Below are 17,746 nucleotides of genomic sequence, written 5' to 3' on the forward strand. Positions count from 1 at the left end.
CAGTGAGGACTCTGGCCTTGACTTCGTGAGCTGGGAGCCCCTGGTGGATCCTGAGCAGAGCAGTGATCTGATGGGGCTTATATGTAAGACTCGGTCGGGATATTGTGTTGAGCACAGGTTAACACAGGGCACAGAGAGAAATGGAAAGGTGAGTTAGAAACGCACAGTCATCAGGCTAGATATGGAGGGGCCCGGACCTGACTGATAGAAGAGGCAGAGCATTTGGATTCTAGATGTATTATGAAGGCAGAGCATTATGTAAGAACAACAAGGTCAAGTGTGAGTTCAAGGATTTTGACCTGAGTAACTGGGAGGACAGGCTTGGAGGGTAAAATCAGGAATTGTTTTGGACATGTTAATTTTGAGATGCTTAGCCATCAAGATGGACTTGTCGGGTGATGCCGGGAGCCGGTCCATCCTTGCTGTTTCAAAGGACCTGGCATATATGGCATACTGTTCTTGATATGTTTGCTCACCTTCTTGGCACTATGTGTTTTAACCAAGGTCACCTCTCTGAGAAAGGTTGTTTCCCCAGGTAGGGATTTTCCCCTGAAGTTAGGGAGGGAATAAAACCTCTTAACTAAGTGCCAGGCGGGTAATTAATCACTTTAACTACGAACAATCATGCTTAAGCTACATAATCTTTACTCCCTGGAATGGAGATAAGAAACGCCCTAACCTTTGGAATAGAGATTGATAGGATTGGAATCAACTGGTATAAATACAGATGTAACAAGACAGAACTAAGAAGACAGAACCTACACAGAACCTAGAGACAGAAGAACTTCGCTGGAGAGAACATGGCAAAAGATCCTGGACAGAAACTGGCAACAGAACCTAGAGACAGAACCTAGCGAGAGAACATGGCAAAAGATCCTGGACTGAACCTGACTATAGAACATGGCAAGAGAAACTGACTAGAACCTGGTGAATGAACCTGGCTGGAGAACCTGGACAGAACCTGGCTGGAGAACCTAGTGAGGGAACATGGCCACAGAACCTGGCTGGAGATCCTAACCAGAACTTCGCTGGAGATCCTGAACAGAACTTGGCTGGAGATCCTAGACAGAACTTGGCTGGAGATTGTGGCTAGAGATCCTGGCAAGGCTGCTGATCAACTGAACGCTGTCTCTGTGTCATTCCTTCTTCGCCGACTCCGTCCACACCTTTGGGGACCCCTGAACCTGCTGGGGTTGGACCCCAGCAGGATGAATGGCTAGATAAGCAAGTCTAGAGTTTAGGGAAGAGTTTCGAGCTGGAGATAGCAATTTGGGGGTCTTCAATAGAAGATTGTTCAAACTACAAGACTGATAGAAGCTCACCTAAGCCTGGAGAATGAATGTGGGTATAGAAGAAAAAATGTCCAAGAAGTTGAATGCTGATCCCTGGGCCCTCCATCATTCTGAGACAGGGAGATAAAGGGATAGAGGAAAGGCCAACAAGCGGGGAGAAAAACCAAAGAGAGAGCATTCGAGGAAGCCAAGTGAAAGTATTTCATGAAGGAATCAACTGTGCCAAATCCTGAGAGGCCTACAAATGGGATCATATTGTTTTGCAACCACTTTTTTTCTTAAAATACATAATAAATTTGAACATCTCAATGGATATATTAGTATAAATTTTTAATAGATGCAGGGTTTTTTTTGCCTTTATAAACAATGCAGCAACTTTGTAGCCATCTCTTTAAGAACATCCAAATAATTTTCTTAGGATAAATTCCAACATAAGGAATTGCTTGAACAAGAGTGTGCATGACTTTAAGGCTTTTGCATATCATCAAGACTGTTTTTATTCAATGACCAACAGTACAATAGAGTGCTCATTTCCTTGTACCCATGGAAGAGGGGTTATTGTAATTCATTTCTCAATTTTTAGGCCAACTTTATAGGTGAAAATTGAACTTACATTTGACTACTAAGGAGTTTTAACATATTTTCTATCTTCAATGGCAATTTGCATTTTTTGGTGAATTTTCTATTGATGTTCTTAGCTCGATTTTCTATTGGGCATATAATTCTTTGTCTGATTAATTCATATGCAAGGGGTTCCTGTGTACTAAGCATATTAATTTATTTTTCTGCCATACGTGTCAAGTTTGTTATATGACTTTTAATTTTATTCCTGGCATTTGATGTATTACATTTTTATATCGTTAAATCATCAATATTTTCATTTATGACTTTGTGTCATTTAGAAATTCCTTCTCTCCCCAAGATTACAAAATGAATATATGAAATTTCTAAAGTGATTTGTTAGTGAAGCTATTTATCTTTTGCTGTAGAAAAAATTGTCCTCCCAAAACTTTTCCTGCTTTCTTTTGCCTCCTGATAGTACATTTTAAAGAAGCTTATTAGAATCTGTTTCCACCAAAGTCCTATTAAAGTCACATCGAAAAAATAGAATCCAATAATGTTTGGGCCCAATAGAGAAAAAAGTAAGCCTAGCTTTGGGATGAGGAAAAATACAAGTTAAAAGATATTATGTGCATCAGAGTTAGATCTTTTTTAGAATGCTACTATTTCACATCTTTCATAAAAAGATTGGAAGAAAACTCAACTCATTTATGTCAAACCTAGCCATCATTTTTGTTTTTAACTGCAGATTTAATCTGTCGCCCAATGCCACTCCACTACCTACTCCATGAGTGTTAACTGATGACAGAGCCTGATCTGGCGCAGTACCAATATTTAAGTGATTAAGAAGGGCTGAAAGATCAGCACCTTTTTATGATGCCTCTAACTACACATGACTTATTAAGAAAATATTGTTGGTGGTATAAGAGTCTGGCTCTGGAGTCAGGCCTTGACTGAAACCTAGCTCTGCCATTATTACCTGCGGGACCTTGCAAGTTACCTGACATTGCCATACCTCCGTTTTCTGTTCTGTAAAATAGGGAGCTCATCAGACCTACCTCGGAGTCAGTGCAAGGATTAAATGAGATAATGCATGGAAAGCGCTCAGCACAGTGCCCGACATACAGTAAGTGCACAATAAATGTCAGCTTCTAGTATTACTTTAGCTGTTTTTACACTTATTTGTAAATTCTGTAAAGGTTCCATTACCTCTTTTGCTAGTTTCTGTCCTTGTTCCACACATATAGGCTTTTCTTTCATATCATTCAGTCTTGCTAAAGTTTTGGGGTCATCACGGAGATCAATCTAATGAAGAAAGGTCAATAATATCCCATAATAATTACAAGTCTTTAAAGATGAATCAAAGCATGGAGCCCCACTTAATTCCCACATACCAGTAAAAGATTAAACAAAGGATCTTAATTTTTTAAACCAACTAAGATAATTGCTTTCTTTCAGCACTGTATTTTCAAAAAATGTGATAGATTTTCTTATAACTTACAACTGAGCTTAAACACACATATATTTGCTAAACCTCAGGACCATTGGTCTGAGAGCAACACCACTAGATAGACCAGAGAGAGTTTTCTTAAAACGGTAAGATCAAAGCAGACATACCTGAGTTCCTATTAATAAGAAGGGTACATTTGGTGCGTATTCCTTAAGTTCTGGTACCCATTCCTCTTTCACATTTTGAAATGAGGCTGGATTCACCACAGAGAAGCATATAAGGAAGACATCAGTCATTGGATAAGATAAAGGCCGCAGACGATCATAGTCTTCCTAAGGAAGGAAGAAAAACCTAATTATTTCTACTTCTTCAATTTACTCTACTATGTCCATTACATTAACATGGTCAAAGACACATGTCAGGACTATTCCACAAGTGAAATGTATGGCACGCTACATAAAACAGGATAATGCCCACTTGTTTTTGTTATTTCTCCTTCTGAAGTTCTGAACACCAGTGGGGTAAAAATATGACAAGATCATTGACAACTACAATGAAACTTGGAGAAAATATATTGCGATTACTAAAGCTGTCACTGGAAACGTTTTGCACGGAAAAGTCTGCACGAAGAATTGATTACAGCCAGATGTAGTATAAGTGTTACCATTTATAATAACTAACATGTACTGAAAGTTTACTGTGTCAGGGACTGAGCCGTATGCTCTCCCACGTATTACTTATTAAAGCCCCCTAACAACTATGATAACATAGGTACCATTATCCCTGCTGAGAAAATTGGGGCACAGAAGTTAAATAACTTGGGTGGGGATGTATAAGCCAATAAGTAAAAGAGATGGGATTTAAACCCTGGCAATTTTACTCCAGAGCCTATGCCTTACCCACCATACATTTTTTTTGGAATCTTAAATCTTTGCTTTCCCTATTAATATAGGTTTTTTAATTGTGTGTGTGTGTGTGTGTGTGTGTGTGTGTGTGTGTGTGTGTGTGTGTTATGTGAACATTTAAAGATAGAAACATATAGAGGAAATTCACACAAAAATCCTTTCCTCTCCAATTTCCATTCCCTTCCTGAAATGGAGATGTTTTCATGTGTATCTTTCCAGTTCTTTTTCTATGCATGAATATACCTACAACTGCACACATTCAAACTTCTGCACTAGACGAGACTGTGCAATCCATGCTGTCCTGCACCCTTCGGTATGTCTTGGAGATCTTTCCAGACCAGAATGGTTAGACTGCCATGAAAGTCTAAACTGCTGCCTGAATGTGGGGCGAAAGGAACAACTATTCAGAGCACTTTGCACTCGGAGTTTCAGCAGCAGTCTTTCCCTTGTGGGACGCTTTTTCTTGCATGTTATCTTCTAACATTTTTCTCAGTGCAATGTTCAACTCACGCACATTAACATGTCAAAGTTTTGACTCTGGAGTTAATCCTTCTGTTTCTCTGTGATTCTTCCATAACCCGGAGCCCTGGGCAATAAAAGATTTCTCAGGAGTTGGCTATTACAGGACAAGAAGGGACAAGCCATCCCCAATCTTCTTCACCCTTTATTTTTAAAAGTGAAGGCTTCTAGTTGGTTTTTAATAAAGCAGTGCTCTGCTACTAAGAAATTAATAAACAGCCCAGCCGCAGTGGCTCAGTAGTTGAGCGTCCACCTAGGAACCAGGTCATGGTTTGATTCCCAGTCAGGGCACGTGCCTGGGGTGTCGGCTCAATCCCCAGTTGGGGGCTTGCAGGAGGTAACTGATCAATGATTCTCTCTCATCAGTGATGTTTCTATCTCTCTCTCCCACTCCCTTACTCTCTGAAATCCATAAAAAAAATACTAATAAATAAATAAAGTAATGTGGGTATGAAACATGTTGCACCCCAGCCAATTAATATCAGAGGACAGATATTAGAATATGTCTTTAAAAAAAATCAGTTTAGGGTTAAGTGGTAGGATTAGGTGCATTAAATATACTTTCTGTACTCCGTTGCCTATTTCAAGCTGATTTTTAAAGACATCCTATCTAATAAAGAGGAAATCTGCTAATTGACCCTCACGCCATCGCAAAGATGGTGGTGCCCACAGTCAATAAGTAGGGAATATGCTAATTGACTGTCCCACCCTCAAAGATGGCAGCACCCACAGCCAATAAGGAGGAAATATGCTACTTGACTGTCACGCCCTCAAAGATGGCGGCGCCCACAGCCACAGGATGGCGATGCCTAGTCCCCTTAGCCCTGCTGGGCGGCAGGCGCACGGCAAGGCTGGGCCCACCTCCAGACAGACCTGGCCACTCTGTGCACCTGCCTCTGGAGTCCCCCAGCCCCCACAGCCCCCCAGCTGCCCAGGTAACCAGGGCTGGCCGAGGCTCACGCTGCCGGCAGTGGCAGCAGCCGAGGTGTGATGGGGCGTTGCCTTCCCCTGATCACTGGGTCGCCTCCCACCCCTAAGGGCTCCCAGACTGTAAGAGGGGGCAGGCCGGGCTAAAGGACACCCCCTCCAGTGCATGAATTTTCATGCACCGGGCCTCTAGTATTCTAATAAGGGAGGAAAGTGACAGCATTTAATCTCAGCATCCACCCCACAACTCTACATTCCAGAGAGAATACATGGCATGCTCAGGGAATGGGACACTCTTGTTCAAAACCTCTCCTCATCCATATTTAGATATCCAATTTTCATAGAATTAGAAATGGGGATACTATCTCATAGGATTATGAGAAATAAATGAAAGAATGCAACTCAATCCCTCAGCATAGTGCCAGGCACGTAAAAACCTCCAATGCTTGCACATAAATTCTTCATCCCATGGGAAACTGACTCTTCTATCCTCCATAAAGCCACACAGCATCACAGCGGTCCCACTCCAGACCTGGTTGTGCATCTCTCTCCAACCACAGAGAAGAAACTCCTTTAGTGAGAAATAAAATTTCTATACTGGCATCAAAACGCACAAATCAAACTGAGGTCTCTTGAGGACAGCATCATTTTCAGATTAATAAAAGAGAATATTATTACTGTACTAATTAGTCACTTGAGGACTCAGAGCCTTAAGACTATTCAAAATGTAACCAAATATATATATATATATATATATATATATATATATATATATATATATATATTTCTAAGAAAAACAAATGAGATTTCTAAGTGAAATTTTACTTTTCAAGCACATTTACTTCATCTGGGAAATTGGATGTGCACTCTTTCTCTAGAAGGGTATTGCAAAGAATAAAAAGAAAATGAATGCACAATTCTCTGGATATGCTTAATAATATTAATGCAAATATTCTACAGAACATAAGTATTGTATGTTTGCTTTCATAATCATAGTGAGGCCTGACTTTCCTCAATGAGAGACATGTGGCACAAAGGAAAGAAATTAGACTAATCACTTTTAGATATTTGTTAAATTGCAGATTTTGTTAAAATGTGAAGGATTTGGGGTTATAAAAGCACAAGACAAAGACAAGTACATTTAGAACGCCTTAACAACAAATGTTACCTCTGAAGTCTGAACTACCTAAAATGAACTCTGCCTGTACTCTCCAACTAAATAATTGGCAGTTATTATAAGAATGAGAGCCTTCTGCTTCCATCTAGCCTGAGTAATTAGAAGTCTAATAATAGCATATTAAAAAAATAAATTATCTCCTATGCATCCTGTACCCTCCATCATATAAAATGGTTTATATCTACTGTGCAGTATCTTGAGTGAACTTACAGTGAAATTCTGGATTTGAGGATGAATACAGTTCATTTCCAGCTATCTAGTTTAAATGTGACAACACAAAGAAAGTTAAATGTGGAACAACTGCCCTTCATTTTAAATAGCCACATACCAAAGTCAGTAACTTCCCAAAGACAACTCTCTAGTGGTCTTCTTAATTAACAAAGCAATTATATTTTAGTTCTTTAAAAGAAGATAGAGTTTTAGACATTTCAGCATGGTAACTGGAACCTTCTCAGGAGTAGAGAAAACCATATTAAAGATAACTGGTCTTCCATCAAAAACATGAAAAACAATCATGAGTTTGATCATAAGGATTATTAGAGTGCTTAGTAAAAGCTTTAGTTTCTGACCAACTGGCTAAGTACCAGAAGTGTCAAATTTTTTTAGAAATGTCTTTTGGTAGCTTAGTGATTAAGCTCTCGGCTTTTGTCAAGAGTCTTTGATCTACGATGATGACAGCCTTAACCCTGGAAAAATATCACACACTTACAACCTGACAAGGATCCTCAGACAAAAAGAGGCTGAATAAAAGTGTTCTGAGAGGAAAGAAAAGACCTTTAGGTGTAACAGAACTGCAACAAGTGACCATCAGGAGGGAGATCCCTTTCCACGTATAGGCAGCCAGCAGTGCCCATGACCATCCCCACTTCGAAACGACCTTTGTCCCCTTCATGTGGACCTGGTGCTCTCTCCTACTTTAGTGAATTCTCTTTAAAAGACATATTTTTTTTAGCATGTGTATGCCTATTTAAACTACATATCCAAACATGAATTTTAAGTAAACCCAGTCACATCAGCTAACACAGCCCCTCCCATGCTTTGTTAACTGGTATGCTATCACACACCGGTCACCTAACATCAATTGGAAAAAATGTATTGAGATCGCACTGCTTGGGAGACATAAATACAAGGAATAATTGTCCTCTCTGGAGCTTACAGTTGAGTTGGGAGTTCAAGATATAGACACATAAAATGACAGGCATATAGAATAATGGGAAAAATAAAAGTGGAAACTGGTCAGGTGAACATATAAATGCTTAACCCCCCTCCCCCCCCAAAAAAAAAAAATTAATAAGCACCTACTATGTGTCCAGAATAGTGTGAAGTGCAATCATTAGGGAAATGAAGGACAAGATTCTTATCATATTTGACTTATATAACACCCTTATAATTTATACATTTGCAAAGCTCTGTCATAAGATACTTGTATGTTAAAAACAAGGCAACCAGCTCAAATGAGCAATAATAGTACCCACTATGTGCTCGTGCACCTCACTAGAACTTTGTAGACCTCAAAGCCATAGCCTAGAAGAAAAGAAATTTCAGTCCTAGTGTGGGAACATGCATAAGGTCAGCATGGAGGAGGAAGAATTTGACAGGTGGAGAGACACACAAACATTTATAACAGTCCCTGTTCTAAGGGAGTTCATGGTAATGGAGACAAATATGGGTGAACACTATATTACATGTCAGAATGTGGTAAATACTAAGAGTGGTAATTAGGGGATGCTAAAAGACTTCTTAGAGGAGGTGACCTTAAAGAGTGAAGGGGATTGGCTCATATATGACCTACTAGCAATGTGGCCTTGGCCTAGTCACATACTTCTTAGATGGTCAGTTTCTCTGTCTGTAAAATGGGAGAACATCAGTGACAAATGTTTTGAAGGCTATACAGTGCCCTAAGAACATATTATGTACTCCCGAATAATCCAGCATGTTACTTTAAGAGATAGTCATTTATCAAAACCTACAAGAGGTTTCCTCTGTAACAACCTTGAAAGATAAAATGTGGGACCACAAGGGAATAATTCTTTAACTGACAAGCCCAGACTTCTAAAGTTTAAAACAGCTTCTAACTACCTTAAGAGATGCCCCTGACAACTGGTGGTTTGTGGTATATAAAGGAACAACTTTGTCACTTTCAAAGCACACAGTAGTAATCTCCATCTGTTTCTCGTGAGAAGCCCAAAATAGGTATCAGGCATGGCTCCTGAAACACTGGAACCTCCAACAATAATTCTTAGTAATAACAATCTATGAAACATCGTTTCCTTTGTGTGATCCTGTCACTTTTGAGTTCATTTTACATTTGACTTCATGAAATGAAAATATCACTTTTCACCCCCTTAACAATAATTGTGTTTTTCACGGAAGCTGGGTTATGTTCCTTTGGGCAGCATTTTGATAAGTTTGGTTCCAAATACATCAGTGATGAGTGTATTGAATTTGCCTACCACCTCCTACTACTACGGAACTAAAGAAAATTTGGGTAGGAAAAAGAATTTTTTTAAGTGCTATAAATTCCTAAGAGGTATCTGTTTTTCAAAAACTTTTCAAATAGTTGGCTTGTTTGTTTGTTTTGTTTTCCCTCATCTTCAGTTCAGCTGTGAAATGGTATTTATGTATATATCACTGGCCTGATCAGCTTTCAGTAAAAGAATTCTTGAAATTGAAGTTTTAGCTTCTAAATTTCAGTAACTGTCATTTTCATCTATTTTGATTTATAATAAGTCAGGCTCCATTGATTTACCAATTATTTAGAAGTTAGTGAACCAAATCTTTGGCTTTTTTTCCCATCCCTATCTTCCTTCTGACTGCCTGACTGACCCTAACTCCTGGGTAGGTTGGCTGGAGGAAAAGGAAAGTTGAAATGTACAATCCGCCAGAGCACTGGCCCAGGCCTTGTCCAACAGTGCCATTATGAACCAGCACTTCCTCTTCTCTAAAAGGAGGGGCTGAGCTCGATCACCACATTACATGGTTAAAAATGCTCAAAAGAACACTTTTTACCCTGGTGAACAGCCTTAGTAACAGATTTAATGTGGGAGGAGATTTAACCGATTGGGTAAAAATCAAGCGTTAGGATTCTGTTTTATCTAAGCTGACCCCACAAGACAGGGGATCAAGACTTAGCTAAATATGGCCCTCGGGCAAGCTGTAGTTCCCCATCTGTGAGGGGAGAATAAATATAGCATACACATGTGAAGATAAATGAGAGAGCTGGTCAAGTGTTCTGAGCAACAGACAAGCCTGACTTGCCAAAAAAAAAGACAAACCACAACTTCGGAGCCAGCGCAGTTTCTTCTGTGCGTGGTGAGATGACTTCCCTCCGCGGTAAAGGATTTAGAGCTGAAACGCTACCCTGTCTGGAGCTATAATGACCAGTCTCTTTCACTAAAACAGAGGTCAGCTGGCCTAAGGCACGCAGACAGAAGGTAAATGTCAGGTCATGCTTCCACGCGGTCTACTCCTTTCTAACTTTCTTGGCACAAATTCATGCTGATGGAATATTCATTCATTCATTTATTCTAACAAGTATCTGTCAGCTCAGGGCTGAGCACTGTGAATGCTCTAGTGAAAAACAGGCAGGGCCTTGTCCCAATGTGACAGGAGAAGGCAAGTGCCTCCCAACTAGGGAAGTGCTTCTGTGTCCCGCCGGGCTGTTTGGAAAATGTGGGAGTGTTTTTGATAGTCAACGTGAATGAAGGATGAAAACTGGGGGAGGAAAATGAATTTTTTAAAGTGCTATAAATTCCTAAGAGGTAACTGTTTTCCAGAAACTTTTAAAATATTTGCCTCCCCCCCCCCCTCCCCCCAACACACACACACACTCTTCAGTTCAGCTGTGAAACGGTATTTTTACAGTGTCCCTCTCGGCGTTCGGCGAGCCAGGGTATTACCATAACCTGTGTGCATGACTGGTGAGTGTACCGCCTGGCATTGATGAGCATGGAAAACCCTTTTATAATTACTTGAGTCTAGGATCTAACTCTGGTGCACGTAAAAGTACAAAGTATTTTTTGCACAGTTGTAGTGAATTTTCTAGGAAGGTAATTTCAGTGCAAGTTGAAAGAGAAAAAATAGACTGTATTTTATTTTGTTTAAAACATTACAGGAGTTGCTTACCATTATAGAAAATTGCACACCACCGGCAATATTGCTCTCAATAACTGTGTCACCAATAAACCACAACTGTTAGTCAACATCTGTAGCTGTTATAATTCGTGGTAATTCTACCTCTAGGTAGGCATCTGACCACTTCATTATAATTTCTGGAGAACTCAGCTCTAAAAACTTAGGAGTTTAATACTGAAATAAATATTTTTTATGATGAATCACTTCCCTTTTATTTCTCTTTCCTATTGCTGCTAGGATGCTATATTGATTTAAAATCAGGTGCATTAGAGAGGTTATATTACTTGTAGATTTCACTCAAGGATAAGTAAAGGAGAAACATTTGTTATAAAAGAGGGGATGAGTTGGATTTGGTTGAAGCACTGAGCTAGGCATTCAACAAATAGGGACAAAAAGGACTCTAAATGCAAATTGAAATACGTGTGAGGAAGGAAAAGAGCCGAGTACTAGGAGAGAGATCACCAGGATGACGTCTCAGAGGGAGAGACATCTAACCTGAGATCTGAGGGAGGGTTTACGGAGCCGGAGCCAGATACAGGACAGTAAGTGCAACAGCCTGAGGCACAAAAGCCCTGGCTTCTGTGGGGGAGTGGGGGAAAGGCAGGGAGACAGGTGGTTGGAGAGCTAGCAGTCCTATATCATCAGAGCCTACTGTAATGGAAAGTCACCCAAAAGGTGAAAAACGGGAGTCATATAATTTGGGGAGTTTTTTGTTGTTTTTTACTTTTTTGTTTTTTTTTGTAAAGGCAATTCAGGCTGCTCTGTGGAGAATGAATCAGAGGTGGGCAGGAGTGCAAGGAGACAGAGTATTACAATAATTCAGGGGAGAACATGGTGGCTTGGATTGAGTGGCAGCAGGTGACAGCTAAAGAAATGGGGGGGTTCTGGATAAATTCTGGAAGTAAACTCAGACTTCAGTGATGGGCTGGAAGTGTGGCCAGAGGTCAGGGAAGTCTCTGGAATAATCCGGGGTTCGGTTTATGTAGCTGCACGGGGCTTGTCTTCTACAGGGAGATGAGGAAGACTGAGGGTGGAGAAGCACATTAGGAAGAAAATGCAAGAAGCCAGTTTTGGACATGTTAAGCTTGAGATGTTCAGAAAACTGTCAGAAAAGTGTCTCTGGAGGAGCTCTCTGCCTCTTGAGGTCCAGGCTCCTGCTTCAGATGCCTCCTTTTGGCTAAACCAGAAGAATCTCAAATTCAACATTTCTGAACTAAATTTATTCCCCTTCAAATCTGCAACTTCTCCTGTGTTCACCAGCTCGGTAAAAGATATCACCACTCCATCAGGCTCCAGCCGGACCCCTGGAGGTCCTCAGGACCCACCCCAGACACACAGCATGTGAGTCTACTGCCCAGCCAGCCTCACTGCCCTTTCCCTGTGCACATGTCTGAGCCTGGGCAGCTCCTCCTCGTCTCTCAGGCTTTGGTCTAGAAATCTCTTCATCCAACAAATCTTCCATTTAGATTAGGAATCACTAAGTACTTCTGCAGCGCCCCAGGCTTTTCCTGTCATTCCCCTTCTTACGCTGTAATACGATCGCCTCTTTTCTTCTCTGTAATCTGCACAGGACTCCCTGAGAGCAGGGGGCTCTTCTTCAAAGCCTGGCTTATAGTCACTGCTACTCAGTTCTTATTGAGTGAATGAGGGTAGCATGTGAGAAGGTGAAATCAGAAAGGCCAACTGCAGCCAGATCATGGGTGGCTGGCACAGTGCTGGCCGGCACCTCCTTTCACCAGGTACAAAGCTGGAGAAGGTGCATCGGGTACCTGACTTCTCCAGGAACAGGCTAATTTCTCAGGTTGCCGTCACCACATTCAGCCAAGAATCAAACGGCCTCCTGTGATCAGGGCTATTCTGTGCTGCACCAGTGGGTCCAACTCACCTGCCTGAATAATGGGCGCTCTAAAGAGGAGAGCCTCAAAGTGGGCACACTTCCAGCATTGTAGTTCCTGCTACTATTTTTACCTCTGCCTTCTACTCATTGTCTTGACATTTATTTTACCTAAGTATGAAGGAATATTGTTGGCTGTCAACGAAGCATCCTTCTCCTATTTCCTTCTTCTTCCCCAAACTGAATTTGTTCAGGACCCCATCACTCCTTCATCCAGACACATGCCCCTAATAGCTAAAAGAATTCCTGGTTGGATTAAGCCAATCATAGAGGTTCATTCCCCACCCCCTGACCAAAGGCATTTGTTCTCAAATGGGCACATGAGCTAAGTAGTCCAATCAGAATGAAGTAGCCTCTGGATTATCCAAGGGACTCATTCCCTGCCCCCTCTCCCAGTCCCCAACCTACCAAAGTCATTGGTTCTCTGTGGGCACATGGCCTAAGAAGTCCAATCAGAAAGAAGTAGTCCCTGGATCATCCAAGGTGGCGCCTCATTCACCCCTTTCTGCTGCTATCCTCTGCTTTCTCCCTCTTCCTCCCTTCCTCCCTCCCTCCTTCTCTCACTCAGTATATAGCTGCCATTCACTAGGCTCTGCCTCTGCAGATCATGAAGACTGTTCAGGGACCCCCTCCTCATCAGCAACACTGTGGTCCCTGAATCACACTGCAGTACATGCTACCCAGGACTAGCTATTTAGAGGGAGGCACGTGTAATAACCAGGCCTCACACTTCCCAGGAGTATCCCTCTCACCCTTTCCAACACTTGGCCTACAGAGGACCCTTGGGCATTGTGAATGCAGGTTACCTGGACCTCCCATTGTAGGGTCCAGGGGAGGGGTCAGCCAATACAGAACTGTAAGTAATAGATGGGCCAAATCCGGAAGAAACATCATTCTCCTCAGCTGTGAACTAACACCTGCCTTTGAGGCTGGGGAAGAGGCTTACAAAGACTAAAGTCTCTCACTGGCCTTTTAATACACCAAGACAAGAGGCCAAACAACAAGAGAAGACCCCAGGAACGACACTCTGGTTTTCTCCATGCCCAGATGCGGCAGCCAAGCTGCATGGAGGAGTTAAACCATGACTAACAAACCCACTTGGAATCTGAGTGCTTAAACCACACTCCTTGGCCCAACATGCAGTGAAATTTGCCATCTGACGATGAGAAAGTCTTCTTGGCAGGCAGGCAAAATCAGGATGACCTAATGCAGTTCACAAATACAGTCACAGAACAGGCCCTTAGAAAAATACAGCTTCTGGACTGATGAAAATGTTTTGGAACTCGATCAAGGTATAGGTTTGCAACATTGTGAATGTATACTAAATGCCACTGAATTATATGCTTTATTTCATTCTTTTTTTATTTTTCATTAATTTTTAGAGGGTGAAGGAGAGAGAGAGAGAGAGAGAGAGAGAGAGAGAGAGAGAGAGAGAGAAAAGAGATACATTGATTGGATGGTGCCCAACTGGGGATTGAACCTGCAACCTAGGTATGTGCTCTGATTGGGAATTGAACCAGTGATCTTCCAGTGCACAGCATGATGTTCCAACCAACTGAACCACACCAGCCAGGACTGAACTGTACACTTTTAAATGATTCATTTTATGTTGTGTGAATTTCACCGGAATTTAAGAAAAATACAGGTCCATAAGCGTGCAAAGCTGGGACCTTGCAAGTACTCACATATATGCACACGTGCACACACACACAGAGTAACAGAGATTTCTTTGAAATTCAGAGAGGTGAGGCACACAGCAGAAATACCCTGCAGGAAGTCCCCGGAGCCCAACACATGCACTGCCCAGGACCCGCACTGATCCCGTGGCAGGCTTCCCCGTTGTTGAGCACCGGAGCTCAGCTTATCCTTCTTCGTGCTTATTTTATACCAACCCCCTGACTGTTCTGCATTTCCTCCTTCATCTTCTCCTGCCAGCTCTGGCCCTCTTGTACTCCAGGAGGCTCCCAACAGAGCCCCTCCAGTCCTCTAGCAAGTCACCGCGTCACGTTAGTACAGCCGTGTTTAACTTCACAGCTCCGAGAATCAACCATGTGATTAGAGGAGAAGGAAGAGGGGCTGAAGCTGAATCAGTTGCCAATGGCCAATGAATTACTCAATCGTGCCTACTCAACGAAACCTCCATGAAAACCCAAAAGGACAGGGTTTGGAGAACTCAGGGTCAGTGAACTCGTGCAGGTGCATGACCAGCGGAACCTCACTCTCTGCCTCACCACCTGAAAAATGGTTCCTAGAGCCAGGGGCAAGATGCCATTAACACAGACTGACGGAAGAGAATAAAAAGGGAAGGCAAGGGTTACTCAGCCATTAAAAGAAATGAAGTATGGCACATTCTTCAACACGATGAACCTTGAAAACATTATGCTAAGTGAAAGAAGCCAGACACAAAGGTTACATATTCTATGATTCCATTTAAATGGAAGCAAATCTATGAAGACAAAAAAAATGGATTAGCAGTTGCTAGGAGTTGGAGGGAAAGGGGAATAGAGAGTGACTGCTAAATGCGTTTCTTTAGGAGGTGATGAGAATGTTCTAGAATTAAACAGCGCTGATGGATGTGCAACTTTGTGAATATATAAGATCCAATGAATGTGAGTTATATTTCAATTTTTTAAAAAAGGAAAGAGGAACCCGCCAGCATGGCTAGGTGGTTGAGCATCGACCTATGAACCAGGAGGTCACAATTCGATTCCCGGTTCAATTCCTGGTCAGGGCACATGACCAGGTTGCGGGCTTGATTCCCCAGTGTGGGGGGTGCAGGAGGCAGCCGATCGATGATTCTTTCTCATCACTGATGTTTCTATCTCTCTCCCTCTCCCTTCCTCTCTGAAATCAATAAAAATATATTTTTAAAAAGAAAAATAAATAAAAATAGAAAAGGAAAGAGGAATAAACTTATACAATAAGCAGTCTGGTCCACCAGGAATTCTGAGTGATCGCTTCTTCATGAACACCAGCCTGCCAAGGTGTGGCTGCTTCCACACTGGCCTGCGAGGTCAGGCAGCAGGATGTCAGGGCTCCGCCAGGGCCGCAGGCAGCGTTCAGTCTCCCCTCCTATTGAGGCAGAGCTGAGCAGCTTAGCCCATTCTCTGCGCCTTCATTCCTGTGCTTCCAACAGAGGGCCACAGGACACCCTGGAGGGACACTGGCCTCCAACACACTGAAGGCTTCCTAAAGATCCAGACTTACTAGAGAACAACACACACTCTGACCAAACAGCCCTGACAGGCTTTCTACTAACGGGCCCCTTGAGTGAAGAAATGAGCTCTATTGTGCTTAAACGAGCAATGCACTAGACAACCATCTGTAACCTGATGTCATTTTTAAATTTATTGATTGATTTTTAGAGAGAGAAAGGAAGGGAGAGAGATAGAGAAAGGAACATTGATTTGTTGTTTCACTTATTCATTGGTTGATTCTTGTATGTACCCCTGACCAGGGGATCAAACCCACAGCCATGGCATAGCGGTATGACACTCTAACCAACTGAGCCACCCGGCCAGGGCTATAACCTGATTTTAAAGACTTCAGTCATGTACAGACAGATCAGAATTCCTTTCAAAGTGAACTGATAAGAAAGCCAACATGGAGGTGGGAAAGTCATGGGGAAGGTTCTTTCCATAAGTTTTCTGGCAGATTTCCCTAAATCCAACACATACCTGGTTTCCTACTGGGACCCCCCTCCACCAAACCTCATGCTAAGTGCTTTGTGCCCAATTACCATCTGGGTGCTGAATAAAGATTTACACGTGAATAAAACCAAATGCTAACAGACAATTTGCTCAGTTGGAACTGAAAGAAGGGGTTCAACCTGAAGAGAACCTCAGGAGCACCTTCTCCCTTTCTGCAGCTGGATGGAGACAGAGCTACTTCCTGCCAAACACAGCCCCTTCCCCATCCCTGCAGGGACAAGGAGTCCCCAGAAACACCTTAAGGTTGTAAATGTGAGCCCCGAACCAGCCTGCCTGGGAGGACAGCTCTTTGAAAATTAAGCTGGGGCAAATGGAGTTTTAATTGAACTGGACAATCAGAATTAAATGCTCTTTCTCAGCAGTGGCTCTTAGAGGCAGCACACTTTGAGCCAACTCATTTGTAACCCCAACCATTAGGCCATTTGAAAGCGGATGTCTTTTCTACACTGAACAGTTTAGAAGAGAGGAGGATGGAAGGAAGAACTAATTTTAAAGTGGTGTGTGTGTGTGTGTGTGTGTGTAGGAGAATGGAGGAATGGAGGAGGACAGCCAGAGAAGTAATTCCTGCCAAGATGGGTGTCTGAGTAACAGCCCTTCCTCCCACCTTTCCTGGTGTCCTGCCTGAGGAGTTTTAAAACAAAAGGACCTCATCGCCATCTGTTGCTCTGGAACTAATTTAGCACAAACCACACTGGCATCCTCCGTAGGGGCAGGCCTGTCACCACCCAGAGTGCTAACCTCAGCTACAGAGAACAGAGAGGGGCCCGGGCCCCAGCCTGTCTGGCTGCTTAATGTACAGGAGAGAAAATGGCTTAGCAAAGAATACCCATGGAGCCTACTGTGTGCACAGCCCTGGGCCCGACAGCATACCAATGGAGCCAAGGGAGGCTTAGAAAGTTCTGCTTCTGTGTTTTCCTGGCCCCATCACCGGGAGAGCTAGGAAGGCTGGATGCTTCAATTCATTGCAACAAATATGGAGAGTCACAACCATGCACAACGAACTAGAAAGGAGGTGTGTTTGGTGGGGCAGGGGTTAAAAATAAATAAATCTCACACTCCAGGGACAGGGGGTACGGTGAAGGTGTGTGTGTGTGTGTGTGTGTGTGTGTGTTGGAGGAGGGGGGAGGAAGGTGGCTTGCTAAGAGGAGGTACGTAAGTACACAAACATTCATGAACT

The 17,746-nt window shown here is 42.5% G+C and overlaps 1 protein-coding gene across 1 annotated transcript in view; it reads right to left on the reverse strand.

The window, feature by feature from the left end:
- The window catches only part of RHOQ (ras homolog family member Q), a 32,571-nt gene that overhangs the window by 4,358 nt on the left and 10,467 nt on the right, over positions 1-17,746 (reverse strand). Inside the window, exons 3-4 of the mRNA XM_081100549.1 lie at positions 3,471-3,635; positions 3,063-3,158 (exon numbers count right to left, since the gene is read on the reverse strand). Of these exons, the coding sequence (XP_080956675.1) occupies positions 3,063-3,158; positions 3,471-3,635 (261 nt within the window). The remainder of the gene's footprint in view (positions 1-3,062; positions 3,159-3,470; positions 3,636-17,746) is intronic.

This window comes from Myotis nattereri (genome assembly GCF_964212035.1).
Source record: "Myotis nattereri genome assembly, chromosome: 10".
NCBI lineage: Eukaryota > Metazoa > Chordata > Mammalia > Chiroptera > Vespertilionidae > Myotis > Myotis nattereri.